Raw genomic sequence first — 17,001 nt, forward strand, 5'->3', positions numbered from 1 at the left:
ACAAACAATAAATAATTTATCCCTCGTTTATAAAAGGAAGGCAAGAACACAGGAGACAGCGAAGCTCGACTAATCAAATACTTGACGCGGTCAAGGACGACAAAACTCCGAAAATAATCAGTTATGATAGAAATATATTTCGGAATTAGTATAAAAAAAGCACCACTCAATGTTCAATATTTTTTGCTACACAGAAAAAGCATGTGACCATATCTAAAAATGAAAAGATATTCATAATATTTATTTTATGAAATCTCAAGTCAATCTTTTCAGAATAAACAAGGATTGCCGCTGTCATGGCGTGAATACCCCAACTTACCACTTTGTCAGAATCAACAGTGACCATTTACAGCTCAAGGACAACCTCCATGCCAAATCTGAGGTTACTAAGCCAGTGCATAGCTAGGTTTTGTATTCTACATATTTTAAATGTGAAAATGTCAAAATCAATACACTGCGGACAGGCATTCTTACGCAATTGATCAGACAAGCTAATTATTCTAAAAATCCCTGTGATCTTTGACACAGTCACCTAAAAATCAAGAGGGTTCATCTAATAGTCATAAACAACCTCAATACTAAATATGAAGACTCTCGACCAAAGCTTTCTCTAGCAATTGAGCGGACGAGGTTTTCTTAGTCAAGGCCCCTGTGACCTTGACTTTCCACCCAGTGACCTCAAAATCAATAGGATTCACCTAATGGTCATGATTAACCTGCATGCCAAATATGATAACTGGGGATCAAAGGTCTTTTAAGTTATTTTGCGGACAAACTTTTGAATTAAAGGTCATTGTGACCTTGACCTTTGACCCAGTGACCTCAAAATCAATTGGATTCACCTAATGGTCATGATTAACCTGCATGCCAAATATGAAGACTGTGGATTAAAGGTCTTTTAAGTTATTTTGCGGACAAACTTTTTGAAGTAAAGGTCCCTGTGACCTTGACCTTTGACCCTGTGACCTCAAAATCAAAAGGAGTCATCTACTTATCATGACTAACCCCCATGCCAAATATGAAGACTGCGGGTAAAAGAATCTTTATTTATTGGACGGACAAGCTTTTTTAGTCAAGGCCCCTGTTACCTAGACCTTGAATATGGTGACGTCAAAATTAATAGGGTCATCTACTAATCAAGCCAAATCACAATACAAGATATGAAGACTGTGGGTCAAAAGAATCTTTTTTAGTCAAGGCCCCTGTGATTTTAACCTTTGACCTAGTGAATTCAAAATCAAAAGGGATGACGTAATTGTCATGGCCAACCTCCATATTAAATATGAAGCCTGTTGGTCAAAGGAATCCTAAGTTATTTGGCGGACAAGCTTTTAAATCAAGGCCCCTGTGACATTGACCTTTGACCCACTGACCTCAAAATTAGTAGGGGTAATGTACTTATCATGACTAACCTCAATGCTAAATATGAATAATGTGAGTCAAAGGAAGTTATTGGGCGGAAAATTTTTAGTCAAGGCCCCTGTGACCTTGACCTTTGATCCAGTGACCTCACAATCAAGAGGGGTCATTTATTAACCCAGGCCAATCTCTTTACAAAAATTAAAAATTGGGGGAAAAAAAACCCTTTAAAGTTATTGGGGGACAATTTTTTTAGTAAAGGGGCCCCCCTGGGGGAAAGGGACCTTTTAAACCCGGGTTTGCCCCCAAAATCATTAGGAGTCATTTTAGGTCATTGCCAACTTTCATACAAATTATTAAGACTGTGGGTCAAATGAATCCTAAGTTATTGGGCGGACAAGCTTTTTTAAGTCAATGACCCTGTGAACTTGACCTTTGACCCAGTGACCTCAATATCAGTAGAGATCATCTATTAATTATGAATCTAAATTCCAAATATGAAGACTGTGCATCAAAGGAATCTTAAGTTATTGAGCGGACAAGGAAAACCCGACGGACGGCCTGACGGACGTTCTAACATTTTGGGTTTAGGGGCTATTTTCTTTGTGATTTTCGTTTTCTTAAGGGCTACTAGCCCCTTAACCCTTTGATCACGGAATGAACCTTTTGTTCTCTTTACTGTTATATAGCCCCTAAACTCAAAATGTTTGCTCGGCCAGATGGCCGGACGGACAATCTGAATCCAGTATACCCCCTTACAACTTGGTTGTCTGGGGGTATAAAAATGAAATGAACGAAAAGTATATAAAGTATTTGAAATAAAATTAAGACCTCAAATAGGAGATAACTCTTGAAATAAACACACTAAAAATATGAACATTTCATTTAGTCTTCAGTAGATAACATTTATAATTAGAAAGATAATACTTTCAAAGTTCAAAAATTATTGTGTCAATACAGGATCGAGCAATATAAATTTCATCACATATAGTAAAGGTGATGATAACATCTTTTTGAAGTCGAATTAAATCTCTGGAGAAATAAAATAATATACAGAAAAAATGATGAAAAAGAGTTTAAAGGAAAGATAATTCGGGGTTGATGCTGGAGTTATGAACTTTTCATATCATTATTATATATGAGTTGATATAACTTAAATTCGAAGTAAAAAAAACAATAAAGACTAAAAAAATAAAGACGTTAGAACAAATTCTTTTTTTTTTTAATTCCAAGTTCAAAGGACGGAGATAATTCTGGAATTATTCATGCTAGAGTTATGAATCTTGTCACAAAAGGTGTTGCTGATGAGAAGTAACAAATATTTGAAGTTTGGAGATACCTCAAGGAATGAAGAACTTGTTGTAAAAATAATAATTTTAACATAAATTCTAAGTTGAAATTGGAGAATTCTGAAAAAATATGTATACAAGAGTTATGAATCTGGTCACACATCAGGAGGGTAATGAAAAGGAACACATGTTTAAAGTTTGAAGTAGATACCTTAAGAAATATATAAGTTATTGTAAAACATAAATTTTATAAGGAAAACATTCCAAGCTAGAGTTAAAAACCGTCACATAATATGTACTTGGTGATAAGCAATATATATATTTGAAATTTGACGTTATCCCTTTAGCATTAAAGAAGAAAGAGTAAAAAGAAGTATTTTCTAAGGAAAGTTCAAGTGGAAATAATTCTAAAAAGGTTTCTTCTAGATTTTACGAACCTTGTCACATAAGATGTGGTTGATGATGAGGCACATATATTTGAAGTTGGTGATAGATACCTTAAGAAATTAGAAGGTTATATTAAAAATATTTAACTGCACTTTAATCTGAAATCTGGCCTCGTCGCCGACGGCGACGCCGGGGCAATTAGCACAGCTCCATATACTAGCTTGTATCATTATTACTACTACTACTATAATTATTACTATTATTATTTTTATTATCATTATATTTATTATAATTATTATAATTATTATTATTATTATTTTTATTAAATTTGGCCTTGATAATTTTTCTAGTAAGCTAACCTGAGTTAAGGCGTATATAAAATTGGAACGGAAACACTCTCTAACGCACAAATCCGTTGTCATGCTTAAAGATGTGCTCATATTTCTTTCGTACAGAATTCTTTCTACCTGGTCTTCATAGCAACCAATATACACGAAACCTGTAATAAGGACATTATAATGCATTAACTAGCATAGCATGAAAGTAGGTGACACATAAAATTTTCTAAGACCAGTGACACATTAACACATCAGAATTGCATCCTCAAATTAAATAAAAACACTTTGCTTTGTAGCGTAAAAACTTGCATTTATCTCTGTGGCCTAAGAATAGATTATATCTAATCGGGCATGCGACTTCGTTATGTTTATTTCTCTTTTTTTTTTGCCATGTTTCATTTCACTTCTATGTGGACGCCTACGACACTAAAGTGAAATGTGTGTGCACTAAACTTGAAGCAATTAAGACGAATCTTAAATGAAATGCGGTCACAGATTTGCAATATCTCATCTTAATATTTCAACTGTCAGATTATATTGAAAGCTGTTTCACTTCTCTAGAATTGTAATGCTCTGAAAGGAAACACGTAAGCTCAAGTGCAACAAAAATGTTGCGGTTCTGCTAAATGGAGGATTTGAATCGTGTCGGGCACTAATGTATAATGTAAAACAACAACTCGTTTCACATAAATGTCATGATATTGTCACGTTAAAGTCTCTGAGATCAGTATCGCATTAATACATAAACATTTCACTTTCCATATAATTTAAATTATAATAATAAAGATAAACTAATAAAATGTATTAACATTATTTGTATAACAAGTATCATATTCCAATAAATGCAGGTAAACAATAGTTAAAATGGAATAAAACTGTAAAATAATTACTTGGAATGCAATTTGGATAGTGCGACCATGACCCATTGCTTTGACAGATCGAATGCGTCTTTCCTGACATTTCTTTGAAATATTTGTGACACGTGATTTCTACACGTGAACCAACGTCTTTCATATTGCCACGAAATGCACCATCTTTTATGTCTAAAGCAGCGCAAACTAAAAAAAATGCAAGAAAGTCATCACATAAATCTGAATCAGTTACTGAAAATGGATGAAAATGTAATATTTGCTCTATATTAGAAAATTATATTCATATATTCATGCATGTATGTATGTATGTATGTATGTATGTATGTATGTATGTATGTATGTATGTATGTATGTATGTATGTATGTATGTATGTATGTATGTATGTATGTATGTATGCACTTTCGTCCGTATGTATGTATGTACTCATGTGTATATTACCCACATTTCGTAATATAATCTAAAAAAAATATATGCAATGCTTGAAAGGGAAATGTTACCGTTACATGGAGTCATAAATACGTTTCTTGTTCTAACAATAAAGAGCTTAAAATCTCATTATCATAAATTATATAACTTTTATTCGGCTAGAATTCTGAACTGTTGTTTGTGTTTAGTTTGATAAGTAAGGCTGATAATTTAGGTTGGTAATTTAAGTTGGTAATTCCGATTAGTATTTTCAATGTACAATTACATTTTGAGTCGCATTGGTTTTCGGCACAGGTTTCTCCCTCGTTACAAGTTTCACAGCCATTTGCAGACGTCTGAAATTATCAAAACAATAATTTTATGCATGAATTAACAACCTTACTATTGTAATCATATTAAAATTTTAAATATTTGCTTAAAACATGATATCATATCGTTCACATATGTACTATGTGTGCTAAAATATTTCATTACGTACAGTCAAACTTGTATTAAGAGACCGCTCAAGGGAAAGTCCAAAAACGGTCTCTTAATAGAATGGTCTCTTAATACAAAGCAACTTATGATGTCAACAGATACTGATCACTTGAAATCAAACCGGACATTACATTTTGGACATACATGTATACTGATTAAAGTCATGCAAAATTTGTTTATATTATTTAAAATAAACAGACATTTAGTTTTAATAATTTTAATACCATTGGAATAAATAAACAAGTAAATAACAAGTTACATTACAACATATAAAACTAATGACATAAGAAGAAACATGTGAAACAAAGACATCAAGATATACATGTAAAACAATTGACATTAAAACAAACATGTAAACAATTTTCAATAAAACATATACTGTATGTTAAACATTGTGACATTAAGACATGCATGGTCAATTGGTCATGTGACATTCAAACTAACAAACAAACTTTTTAATAATGCAGAATTACCCAGTCACTCTTATTGTATATTTTAACATCTTGGAACGAGCTTAAATGTCCCTGTTTTATTAAATCACTGATATTTATTGTGATTTTACCTTATTTAAAAAAGTCACTTATTTTTGATTGCTTTGAAGATACTTCTGTTCGACAACAACTGAAAAGTTCCTGTAATGTCATAATTCTGTCTAGCATAGTGTTTTGTCCCTTGCCTAAAGCAAATGATTTGAGTTTCTCAAGGCACTCTTGTGTCTCACCGAGAAACACAGATGAAACTTCTTCACTGGCGTTATCATCTACATCACGCTCATCTTCCCTTAGGTCAGCTAGAATATCACCTGCATTATTACTCCAGTCAATTGTACATGAGCATTGAGTAGCTATTGACTGGTCTATCTGAATCAGTTCATTAAAGTCACAATCAAACAACTCCTGTGAAAGCCGCAAAACGGCCAAAGGAACCTCGTCATCATCATCATCACTTAAATCAATATCACCAGACACAGGCAGGTCAATGACGGAAAACACATCCTCTGAAAATCCACATCTAACGAAGCACTTTTGAATAGTGGAGACATCAATGTCTTTCCAAGCACCATTTACCCAATAAATAGCATCCAGTACACTGATCTCCCTCAGAATCTCACTTCCAACTTTGTCAGTCCTTTCCATTTGACACAGAATATGTTGTAGCTGACGGCTTCTATATTTGAGCTTTAATGTCTGAATGATACATTGGTCCATTGGCTGTTAGAGAAGTTGTATTTGGTGGCAAGAAAGCTAATTTAATGTTCTCAAGTTTTATATCTGGGTGTGCTGGGGCATTGTCTAAGAACAGTAGAATATGGCGCCTCTGTCTTTTCATCTGTTTATCAACACCTTTAAGCCATTTTGTCATTAATTCTGATGTCATCTATGCTTTTTTGTTGACACGATAAGTGACAGGAAGCTTTTCTGGCTTAATTTTGGAGAAACAACGGGGTTTGGCAGATTCCCCGACGATGAGTGGCTTAAGTTTCTTACCCGTTAGACTAGCACACAAGGACACTGTAAGTCTTTCCTTGGAACGTTTTCCACCGGCAACATCATGTCCTGAAAAAAGTGAATAATTATAAAATTTGCCAAATCAAATTAAAACTTATTACAAGCATATGACTGGCACATTGAACAAAAAATTTTATTTTTCAAAAAAACAAGCTGAATGATAATCCTTTACTTCTTTTATTATTATGAAGAGTTTATTGGATATAATTTAATTGATTAATAATTTTAGCAATATAATTACAAATTATTTTGGTTATTAACTTCCACATAATAAATGCACTGATCATTTACCATTTACATAATTATAAAAATAATCATATGAGCAATTAAAAGAGTTGATTACAAATGAAAAATAAACAGTTTTTATTTGTTATGTGAGAAAGATTATACAGTTGCACTCGAGTTTTTTATAAGATGCATGTACAGTAGAAAGCAAAAAATTTTACCTTTCAAGTGAAATGATTTCTTTGTTGTGTCACGGAAAAAATGCCTGTTTCATCCATGTTGAACACATTCCTTGGCTCATAGCCTTCACAAATCGTTGTCAGTTTACTCTTCCAATTGTCAACAACATCTGCCTTAACATCACCTCTTTCACCAGTCATAGTCCCAAACACAATATTGTGGCGTTTCAAAAATGACCCTAACCATCCTGATGAAGCTTTGAAAGTTGTATTACCAAAATCGGATGCAAATTTTAAGGCTTGTTGTTGTAAAAAATGCCCAGATATTGGTAAACGTCTTGCGGAAGCGTCCAAGAACCACTTGTACACAAGTTCATTTATGTCCTAATTATGTCATTTTACGCGCACGTTTTCTGTCACCAGACACATTATTTTCTACATCCGACAACACTTCAGCTTTTCTCTTTTAAATGTTGTTATAAATGAAATATTGACAAATACAGGTGAAATAAAAAGCATATTTCATCTTCCGAATTTTCACTGTAACATTTTGTTTTTTTATTGCAGCGAAACATGTTTTCCGTATTTTGACTGGTATCCTGCCGGAGTACTTTTAAATTTAGCCAATTCACAAAATTAAATGGAAGGTCTGTGGAATCATAAAGTCACAAATAGATAAATAGTGGCGACATGGTCGAGTGGTTAACGCGTCATACTAGTAATCTAATGATCGCTAGCCGCATGGGTTCAAACCCCGTCAGTGGCAAGTACTGGGTGGTTCCAGGCACGGATTCGAAAGGGTATCTATAAGCTATAAGCCTACAGCTTACTAAACAAGCAAACTTAAGTAAATTCTGTATAAACCAAATAGGTAAAAGTATAATAATAAACGGACAGTTATGGTAGTAAGAAAAACATTTGTATGGAAATTATTGGTAAGAAAATATTGGTAAGAAAATAATTGGTAAGAATAGTATTGGTAATAAAATTATTGGTAAAAAAATTATCATATCTCATTTGTGGCTACCCCCACTCGTGAACTATCTATTTCCATACCACTCGATGAAAACAAATCCCATATATATAGAAAACACTCGAATATCCTCTATGGAATAAATAAAATTGAATTTACGAATGCAACATTTTTTTTTTACTCACCGCTTCGTAATGTATATCAGATTTTTTTACATGTATACACGGTTGACTAGATTGAACCATGCCATTATCGTGCAAAATTGAGTGCAGTTCACATAGTTTATAAAGCCGTTTGTAGTTGACAGCTGAACAGTTGGAACGTATAGCACATTCCTCCACACATTGTTTGACAGAGATTCCATTGATGACATTTAAAGTAGTATTAGACGATAAACATGTATGATAACTCGTTATCCTGTAATGTACTATACCATTTACTCCATATACATATATTGTTAGTATGTTAGCATACACACACAAAAGAGTTTTCAAAAGCATGAAACAATATTTGTTTTGTTTCATTTTTTAATCACTAGGAAAAACCACCGTCAAACAATTGTTTAACAAACAGAGCTAAGCTGATATGCTCAACTTATCGACATTCATTAAAAATTGTTACAATTAGTTCATTTCTCAGATTCCATAATTATGATAGATGACAAATCATGCACTAAGTTCTATATAAATAAATAATATAACAAGTCAGGCGCACAGAATTGGTCACTACCTATATAGGCAATCTGAATAAAAATCAATTGTTCGTTCATTCTAATAATTCATCATTGACTTATTATACAAATTTCCTGTAGGAATAAGATATACGGTAATAAGCTATTCATATTGCATTTTATAAATATGAAAAAAATATTTGGCCATGTGCATAGAAACTAAGCATTCTATAGTTTAATTAACCTAATTTAACATTGTTGTTGTAAATCAAATAAAATAATGTTCAGAAATTATAATAATAATCGGTAACACGAGATTTGACAAGCAAATGAAGGCATTAAATATACGAAAAGGTAGTGTTAAAACTAATAGAACAAAATCAACAGTTACAATCTGATTAAAAATCGCTACGCATTAGTATCTAACGATCAGCAAAAGGTTGTCACCTTCTTGTATCCTTAAAAAAAAGCCAATCATCGGCGAGCTTTCAAAATTTTGAAAGCGAAACGTTTTATTTACCGTTCGAAATTTAATATTGAGTACGTAATTTTTACGATTTTGAGAACAAACAGATGGTGTTGTGCATATAGCCGGCAAATAAACTGGCAAAACAGTTTTGACCATTATAAATTGAGTCAATTATTTCCATTTTATTTGTTTCGAATAACTTCAACTAACAAAAGTCAACAATTTGTTCTACTTCTACGGACAAAGATATTTTAATATTCCGTCTAATGAACGGTTTGATTGCATTGCTAAAAATAGCCGTCTCTGGAAATTCAAATCACAATAAAGGCGAAAGAAATACGGTGGTAATCATGTCTACGTGTACGAAATAAGTAGATCTGAACATGTCAAATTGCCAAGAGCTGTAAATGCGGAATTTTCAAACAAACTTTTACCGTTAGGCTTCACGGTGCACCAGGCCTATCGTTTACACAAGAGTATTAGATAATTTTTTAACGTAAAATGTGCTATTTTTTACGGAATGCCATAAACGACTGCCTACTGCTAACTGGACAGCTTGCTGCTTATTGCCTACTGTCAACTGCTTATTGACAATCCAATCTGTACACACAGGTACGCCCGCCATTTTATTGAAAAATCTGCTGAGGTATATTTCACAGAAAACAATGGGAAGTATATTAAAAGGATTATTTTATAATTATGCCTAATAATTTGTGTCCCACCCTTGAACACTGATCATGTTAATGTTACAATGTACTATATTACTAGTTTGTTAAAAATTCTTCTTTTTTTTAAATTCTTATAATTATCTTGTCTGTTTTGTTTTCTTAACAAACACACTTAAAAGATCAAGCACTCAAAAAAGAACTTTTATGGTGGTTATATTTTCTATTTCTTTTTATAATTAACGCAATTGAAACCAATGAACATCTCGGCTTTCGTATTTGCCAGAATCATTCAATGAAAGTTATTAATATTTCTGTCAGGTTTTAAGAGGTTTGACAACTCAAGTTAATAGTTCTAAGACATCGTGATAGTGTAAAGCTTCTATGGTATGATATGAAGCATTTTAAGTTACCTTTCTTATTTCGTGTGTAAAACTTTATATTGCAGAATATATTTAAATTAATATAATATCATAACAATTATATTACTCATAACAGAACTTTAAGTTATAATTCTGATTTAAAATTAATTGCTTTCCCCGAATCTTTGCAAATATTTTTATAGGGTTTTTTACAGGCATCTCATAATTTTTTTTTTGAAAAAAAAATGGTGTATACAAGAAAATATTAGCTTACAGGTCTCATTATTGGGACAACACATACTTTTTATGTGGTGTTATCATCAATAAGTGTATTTTGTTGTTTTTTTTTTAATTGTAAATAAAAAAAGTTCTTTAAAAATAAAATATCATAATTATCTTTTTTTTTTTTTTTTTTTTTTTTTTTTTTTTTGTTTATGTTTATTGTCCCCCCGGAAACAAAGTTTTAGCAAACAAAAATGATAAGTCTACATTACTTTTTAATGCACATGACTGTACATAATAGATGTCAATGACATACATATTTTAAGACTTTTCACGAGTCTCATTGTACAAGTTCCAATATTCCATATTGAATATAGAAATAAATTTGTGTTGCTATATTATAACCAAATATGGTTGCTTCTTAATATGCTGTATCATCTTTTTTTCTTTTGGTTCTTAACTTTCACGAGCATTTTGTTAAACATTAGAGGTAACATTTACTTTGCTCATTCAGTTGTTTGACAAATTATCTGGAAATGAGTTGGATTTTCAATGAAACCGAATTTAAACGCACATTTTCATTATTCAAGAGAGATAACTCGTACATGAATGACCACAATGGGTAAAATATGAATTTGCCATGATCATTTGGACTCAGAAAATGAAAACGAGAACTTAATTTGATAGGGTTGTTTCACAATACATGATATCATATATATTGAATCATCACTTGGTCTAAACGTTAACATTGTTTTTAGATTATGCAATAACCCCCTGAAGGCATTGGTATACATACACGTGAATATAGTATGATTACATATTAATATTTGCATATTTGCATGTAGAAATATAAATAGAAGAGATATTCAGTACTGTTCTTTCTTTTATTTACAACAATCCCGAATAGAGAAAGCAAAATCATGTTATATCTTATGTTAATATAACAAAAGAAAGGACACAAATGTACATTTTGTGAATTTGTTTTTTATAATTATATATAAATTAAATATCTCATGCATCATAAATTGTTTCAAGTATTCTTAAAAAATAAAACGGCTATCGAGTCATTAACAAATTAAATGTATGACACTGTATAAAATATATTAATTAAAAATGTATTTGGTACTTCATGTTAAACCATATAAATGGCATATCTGATTCAGTCACAACTTTTGTAAATAAAAAATTAATAAGAGCTAAAATGAAAAAGTAATGCCAACATAATTATGTAAATGTTGATGTTATGAATTTTTTAAATATAATGTAATCATAATTACAAATACAAACAATATAGGCAATATTGTTGTATAAAATAATAAAATTTTTTGAAGGTATCAAAGAAATCTGAACTGTGAATTACTTTAAGAAAAGTATTTAAAAACAATATTCTAGTATTGAGAATATTAAAGTGACATTATGCCAATCCAAGGGTATATATTGAGTGAAAATGTTAAAGACAAACAAAGTTGACAATTTTCTATCATTCCCTTCTATTCTATAATTAAGAACGCATGAACTATATATAACTCACATAGCCCAAGGAAGTTGTTATAAATATCCATCGAAATGTATGTGTTACGTTCAAATTATGAAAAAGAGTGGGACAGTCTTGTTATATTTAAGGCAGATCTATATGTTCTCATGATCAATATCAAATATCAACTGTTGGTCAATTTGCATTTTAATGGTCAATATTTTAAAATATAAATTCAATTCATTCAGCTCAACTTGGCAAAAAAAATATGAGAATAATGTCACTTTTAAGGTACCAAATTATTGTGACAAAAACAATGTAGTCGCATTCAAGTGAATCAATTTTAAATGCGAAGACTCAATATTTTATAAAAATATTGATACAATGCAAAAATATTTAATATTTAAACGTTATTCCGTCTTTTAAAAAAAGAAGCAACCAATTTGGAAGTTCGATATGTCTTTATTGATTTAACAGATGTTCAAGTATGGGTATGCACATACGTGTATGTTCTGTTCTTAAACTGATGTCAAATATAAATATCTGAAAAGGTAAACGACCAGGTAAAACATCTTGATCATGTCTACATGAGAATTTTATTTTCTTTACAGAATTTCTATGACCTTATTGGCTGATGGTAACTTGCTTCAAATACAAGCATAAAATATCTTAGGAATATAGACAACACAATCGCAAGTTTCACATTGGTCTGTCGTGCATTAATATTTCGTACATTGATAACACTGACACTTTAATATCTGCTTATTCCAATATGTTTATTTCAATATTTTCTACATAGAAAGATAAATATGTTTTACACGAGTATTAAATACACATTAACACAGCTTCTATGTATTATGGGAACGATAACACACGTATATCAAAAGTTGAAATAATGATTTTCCTTTTACATTACGAAAAAAAAAATTATCTTATTCTTATACATCAATTTTCCAAATAACGATCGAGAGTGTTAGTTAATTCCTATACTGATTGTTAAACAATGAATATAAATTTTACATAAACTCATCCACTTTTATGATTAATATTGATTTTCGACATTATACGTATTCATATAATTATCTCCTTTAATATATATTCATGAATTCAATACGTTACGCATATTCTGTATTATAATAATAATATAATATCATATTGTTTAAAAAGAAAGGGTGTTCATACTATATGAGCTTTATATTATAACACATATCAATACAATCCCGTCACTGATCAGTTCAATACGTATTTTCCAATTGAATATTCAGTTAAAATAAATAAATAATGCAGTGATAAATGATGTGCATGTTTTAGTAGCTCAATTAAAATGGTAAGTAACACTTGTGATATCAGGTAATGGGACATCATATGTATTTCAAAATTAACAAACGGCGCATGTAACTTTCTTTTCCTCTTCATACGATGGTCATAAAAGTGATGTACATTTGACGATAGAAAATATTAAATCTGCATTCACGTTTAACTTTTAATTCTTATAATAATACTTAAACAATTTTCTCGTATTATATAAAATTTGGTAAAATAATAGTTATTAATCATGGTTAACGTGTTAGATTTTCACATCAAACGATTACACTTTTCTCAAAATGAGCAAACAGCGCATGTTATTTTTTACCCCCCCCCCCCTTTCGTACGGTGGGCATTTCAATGATCCGCACTTTGCATACACGAAATAGAATAGTATAATTGTAAATGATATACAGCGATCAAATGATGTATTGAACTATCAAAACTTTTCATATGACGCAAGAAAATCAATAAACGCCGTTGTGAGAAACAGAATAATTGTGTGTGTTTTTTTCTTTGCTTAGAAATAAAAAGGAAAACAGTAGGTTTTCATTTACAAATTTAGTAACTAATTGAAAAATCAGGAAACTGTGAATCTTGTTAACTTATCTTTGTTATCTCGCTAACATCGATTACATTTTATACTATCATTGTCAAATAGCATTTTTCTATATATTTGTAGTTCCGTCAAAAGTTACCACAGTTGATGTCGATTAAAGAAACAATTGCCCAAAAGTTAATAAATAAACGGCAAGAACATTAATTAATATCGTGCTTATAGTTCAATCCTATCTTACATTAACACTCAAGTTAGATGAGGTTATGCTTATCATTAGTATCACACATTGAAATTATTTTTCCTCTGATAGGGATACTTGTCACTGGTGCTCTTAAAATACGTCTAGAAGAGTACACAATTTCTTGCACATGTATTAATTATTATGTGTAAAAGATTTCCTTAAATTTACAAATATTACTATGGAAAATAATGTTCATGTTACAAACAATTGTTTAAACAACTGTATTAAATAATGTTTGTAGAAATTATTCATTCTTCTCTATCAAAAGTATCCTAAATTACACAATCAAGTAATTCAACACCAAATGGTTTTACCATTAATTTATTTCATTTCAATTTTTATTGATTTATATCTTATTCTTGCGCAAAACAGCCAATCCACTTGCTTATTTTACATCAACTTTTTAAGGTTATATTTTAATGGTATATTAATTACTGAAACATGAAATATGATTAATGAGATAATTATTGAAGAAAGTATTTAAGTAAAACACAACAGTGATAATGCTACATAAATATAATAAGAATTTCAAAAGATGATATAACAATAGTTATTTTATTTTAATTTTTACTTCTAATTCTCTTTTTTCTATCGCCCATAGTTTGTATATTGTCCATTTATGAGTGTGTGTATAAACTAAGTGTATGGCTGTACACTCGTCGATCTCCCATTGTATGAATAAGAACACACAGCACATGTCAGTTCCCAGCCATTTTTGTATGGATCGCATCGTAGTGAACCACATTCGCCTTCAACAAAATAAAACATTTTCCCATTCAAATTCTGATGAGTTCCCTCTAACGTTTCGGGATTTCCATCAACACACACAAATTCAGAAGATGAAGCATGACTGTAGTGTTCAGCCATAAGGTAGCCTTTATACTCTAACATGTAATTGTCATGACAACGATTCTTTCCCGGCACCATCAGAACGTTATTACGTGGTATTCGACAAACTGCACATGGAATCTCATGGTCATGAAGATACGTCCATCTCGGATATCCATTTGTTTCATATTCTGCTCCATATATCCTAGTTGCAGATTGAAAACCATCGGTACGCTCTTCAAAATCTGGATCTTTTGGCAAACATAAAGGATTGGATGCAGTTCCGCTATGAGTATAATGTGATCCAGCAACGTAACCGTCGTACACTAGGACGGCTTTACCAGGACACGTGGTACGACCCCAGCGTATATATGTGGCACCATCAGAGAATTTCTGGGTTTGTATAAGTGTGTTATTCAGATTTTCTAGTTTTTGTTCAGCATCTGAAATTTATAATAAAATAATTATAAATTATGTTTATAACATTAAGGATTGGCTCTTAAAAGTAATACTATAAAAATGTTGGTACGCGTCCATATTCATCATAAATTTTATGAAAATATTCCTAATGTTTTAAAAGTAAAATAGTGTGAAAAGGACAAAGAAATAAATTTGCACATTGCAAACGGCACTTACTATTCACGTAGAAATATGCAAAATTGGCCTGACTGCGTTAGTTAGGCAGTAGAAATCTAGTGATAAATACAGCAAAATCAGTCATTACCACCATATAAGATATAAATTTTCACTTGAATCTTTAATCGTTTTACTTTTCTCACAATCGATGTAAGTACGTTTTTATCATGTTAGATTTTTTTACTGTTTACAATCAATATTACTTTTTTTCATTTTACACATTAGTTACAAAACGAAATGTGTGTGTTGTTTTTATTTATATTGTCATAACAAATCATTGTATCGCTATTATTATTTTTTCTATTCAAACTATCAAACCTGCTAGTTTTGCGGCTAATAGAGCAATTTTCTTGTCATGTGTTGGTGATTTTTCAGCATCTGAAATGAGAAAGAGAACTATCAGAACATTTATTTTAAATATAATATCATAGGAACGTCTGAGTACTAGTCTCTACATTTTCCCTTTTTCCAAGACATATTTTAAAATTAACTTTTCATTTTTAAATTTGTATGTAACCGATGTTCATTCTGCAAACGAACTGTCTTGTTATTTTTACTAATACATAAAATAACTTAGAAGGTAAATTAATGTAATTTTTGTAGTTCTTCTTACAAAGTGATCTGAGTTTTTATAAACTTGATAAACTTAGCTTCTGATTTTACATCTTTAAAATCTGTAAGTCAACGATTTATATTGTAATAAATTAAGTTGAATTTTATTGCTTTGGTGCGTATGCAATTATCTTATTGGTTTTCTTTTAAATAGATCATATGAATATATTAAAAGCAACATTTATATAGCCAAAATAGTGAGAGAAAAACATTAACAAAAGTTTTAAATTAATAGTATAATCTAGTAAGAAAAACGAAAATTCTGTAAATATATGTTTCATTTAAATCATTAAGGAAGAGGAAAAAGAACATTTTACCTTCAAGCTTGGCTGTAAGTAGAGCTATTTTGTTCTCCTGTTGAGCAGTTCTTTCTTCCAGCTGTATCAATTTTGATAACAATTTATATTCACAATCAAAATTTTTGCAAGTCGATGCATATTCCGAAAACGAGACAGAAATTGCAGACGTTAATAAAATGACAAATGAAAACAATTTTGCCTTCGTCATGATGTCTTGATATTCTATCTAAGGCTTGAAAACATTGTGTTTAAAGTGACTTTTTATACCATACACATTTAAAGGTGGTTACCCGCAATCGGCTTATTTGGAATGCATTATCCCATTTTACATACTTATGTTGGACTCTATGTATCTTTGCGCCATGATATTCGACGGTCATTGTATCTATATAATAGTGCATTTAATGTGAACCAATAGATTAGCTATACAGTGAGTTTATAATTGATCAATTTAGTGGTAAACTTCTATGACCTTAAAAAGCGTATAGTTAAAAAGAACCAATTAAAGTAAAATGTGAAAGACCAGAGTCCTCCAAACTAAGGAAATCATTGTTGATCCCGTAAAATCTCAATCATTGATTCAGGTGTGTTCCAGCCTTAGCAGTTAACTTTTTGAAATAGAAAA

The 17,001-nt window shown here is 30.9% G+C and overlaps 1 protein-coding gene and 1 pseudogene across 1 annotated transcript; both read right to left on the bottom strand.

The window, feature by feature from the left end:
* Window positions 1–5,636: 5,636 nt before the first annotated feature.
* Window positions 5,637–7,262, bottom strand: LOC132724010 (tigger transposable element-derived protein 6-like; annotated as a pseudogene).
* A 7,240-nt stretch (window positions 7,263–14,502) lies between these two features.
* On the bottom strand, window positions 14,503–16,625 carry LOC132723991 (uncharacterized). Its single transcript, XM_060708803.1, has 3 exons — window positions 16,395–16,625; window positions 15,784–15,843; window positions 14,503–15,272 (listed from the first exon to the last, which is right to left on the bottom strand). The coding sequence occupies exons 1-3, from the start codon at window positions 16,582–16,584 to the stop codon at window positions 14,638–14,640; spliced, it is 885 nt and encodes a 294-aa protein (XP_060564786.1). The 5' UTR covers window positions 16,585–16,625; the 3' UTR covers window positions 14,503–14,637.
* Between the last annotated feature and the right edge of the window lie 376 nt (window positions 16,626–17,001).

Source organism: Ruditapes philippinarum, unplaced genomic scaffold (genome assembly GCF_026571515.1).
Source record: "Ruditapes philippinarum isolate M1 unplaced genomic scaffold, ASM2657151v2 ctg7664_1_1_1_1, whole genome shotgun sequence".
In the NCBI taxonomy this organism is placed as follows: Eukaryota; Metazoa; Mollusca; class Bivalvia; order Venerida; family Veneridae; genus Ruditapes; species Ruditapes philippinarum.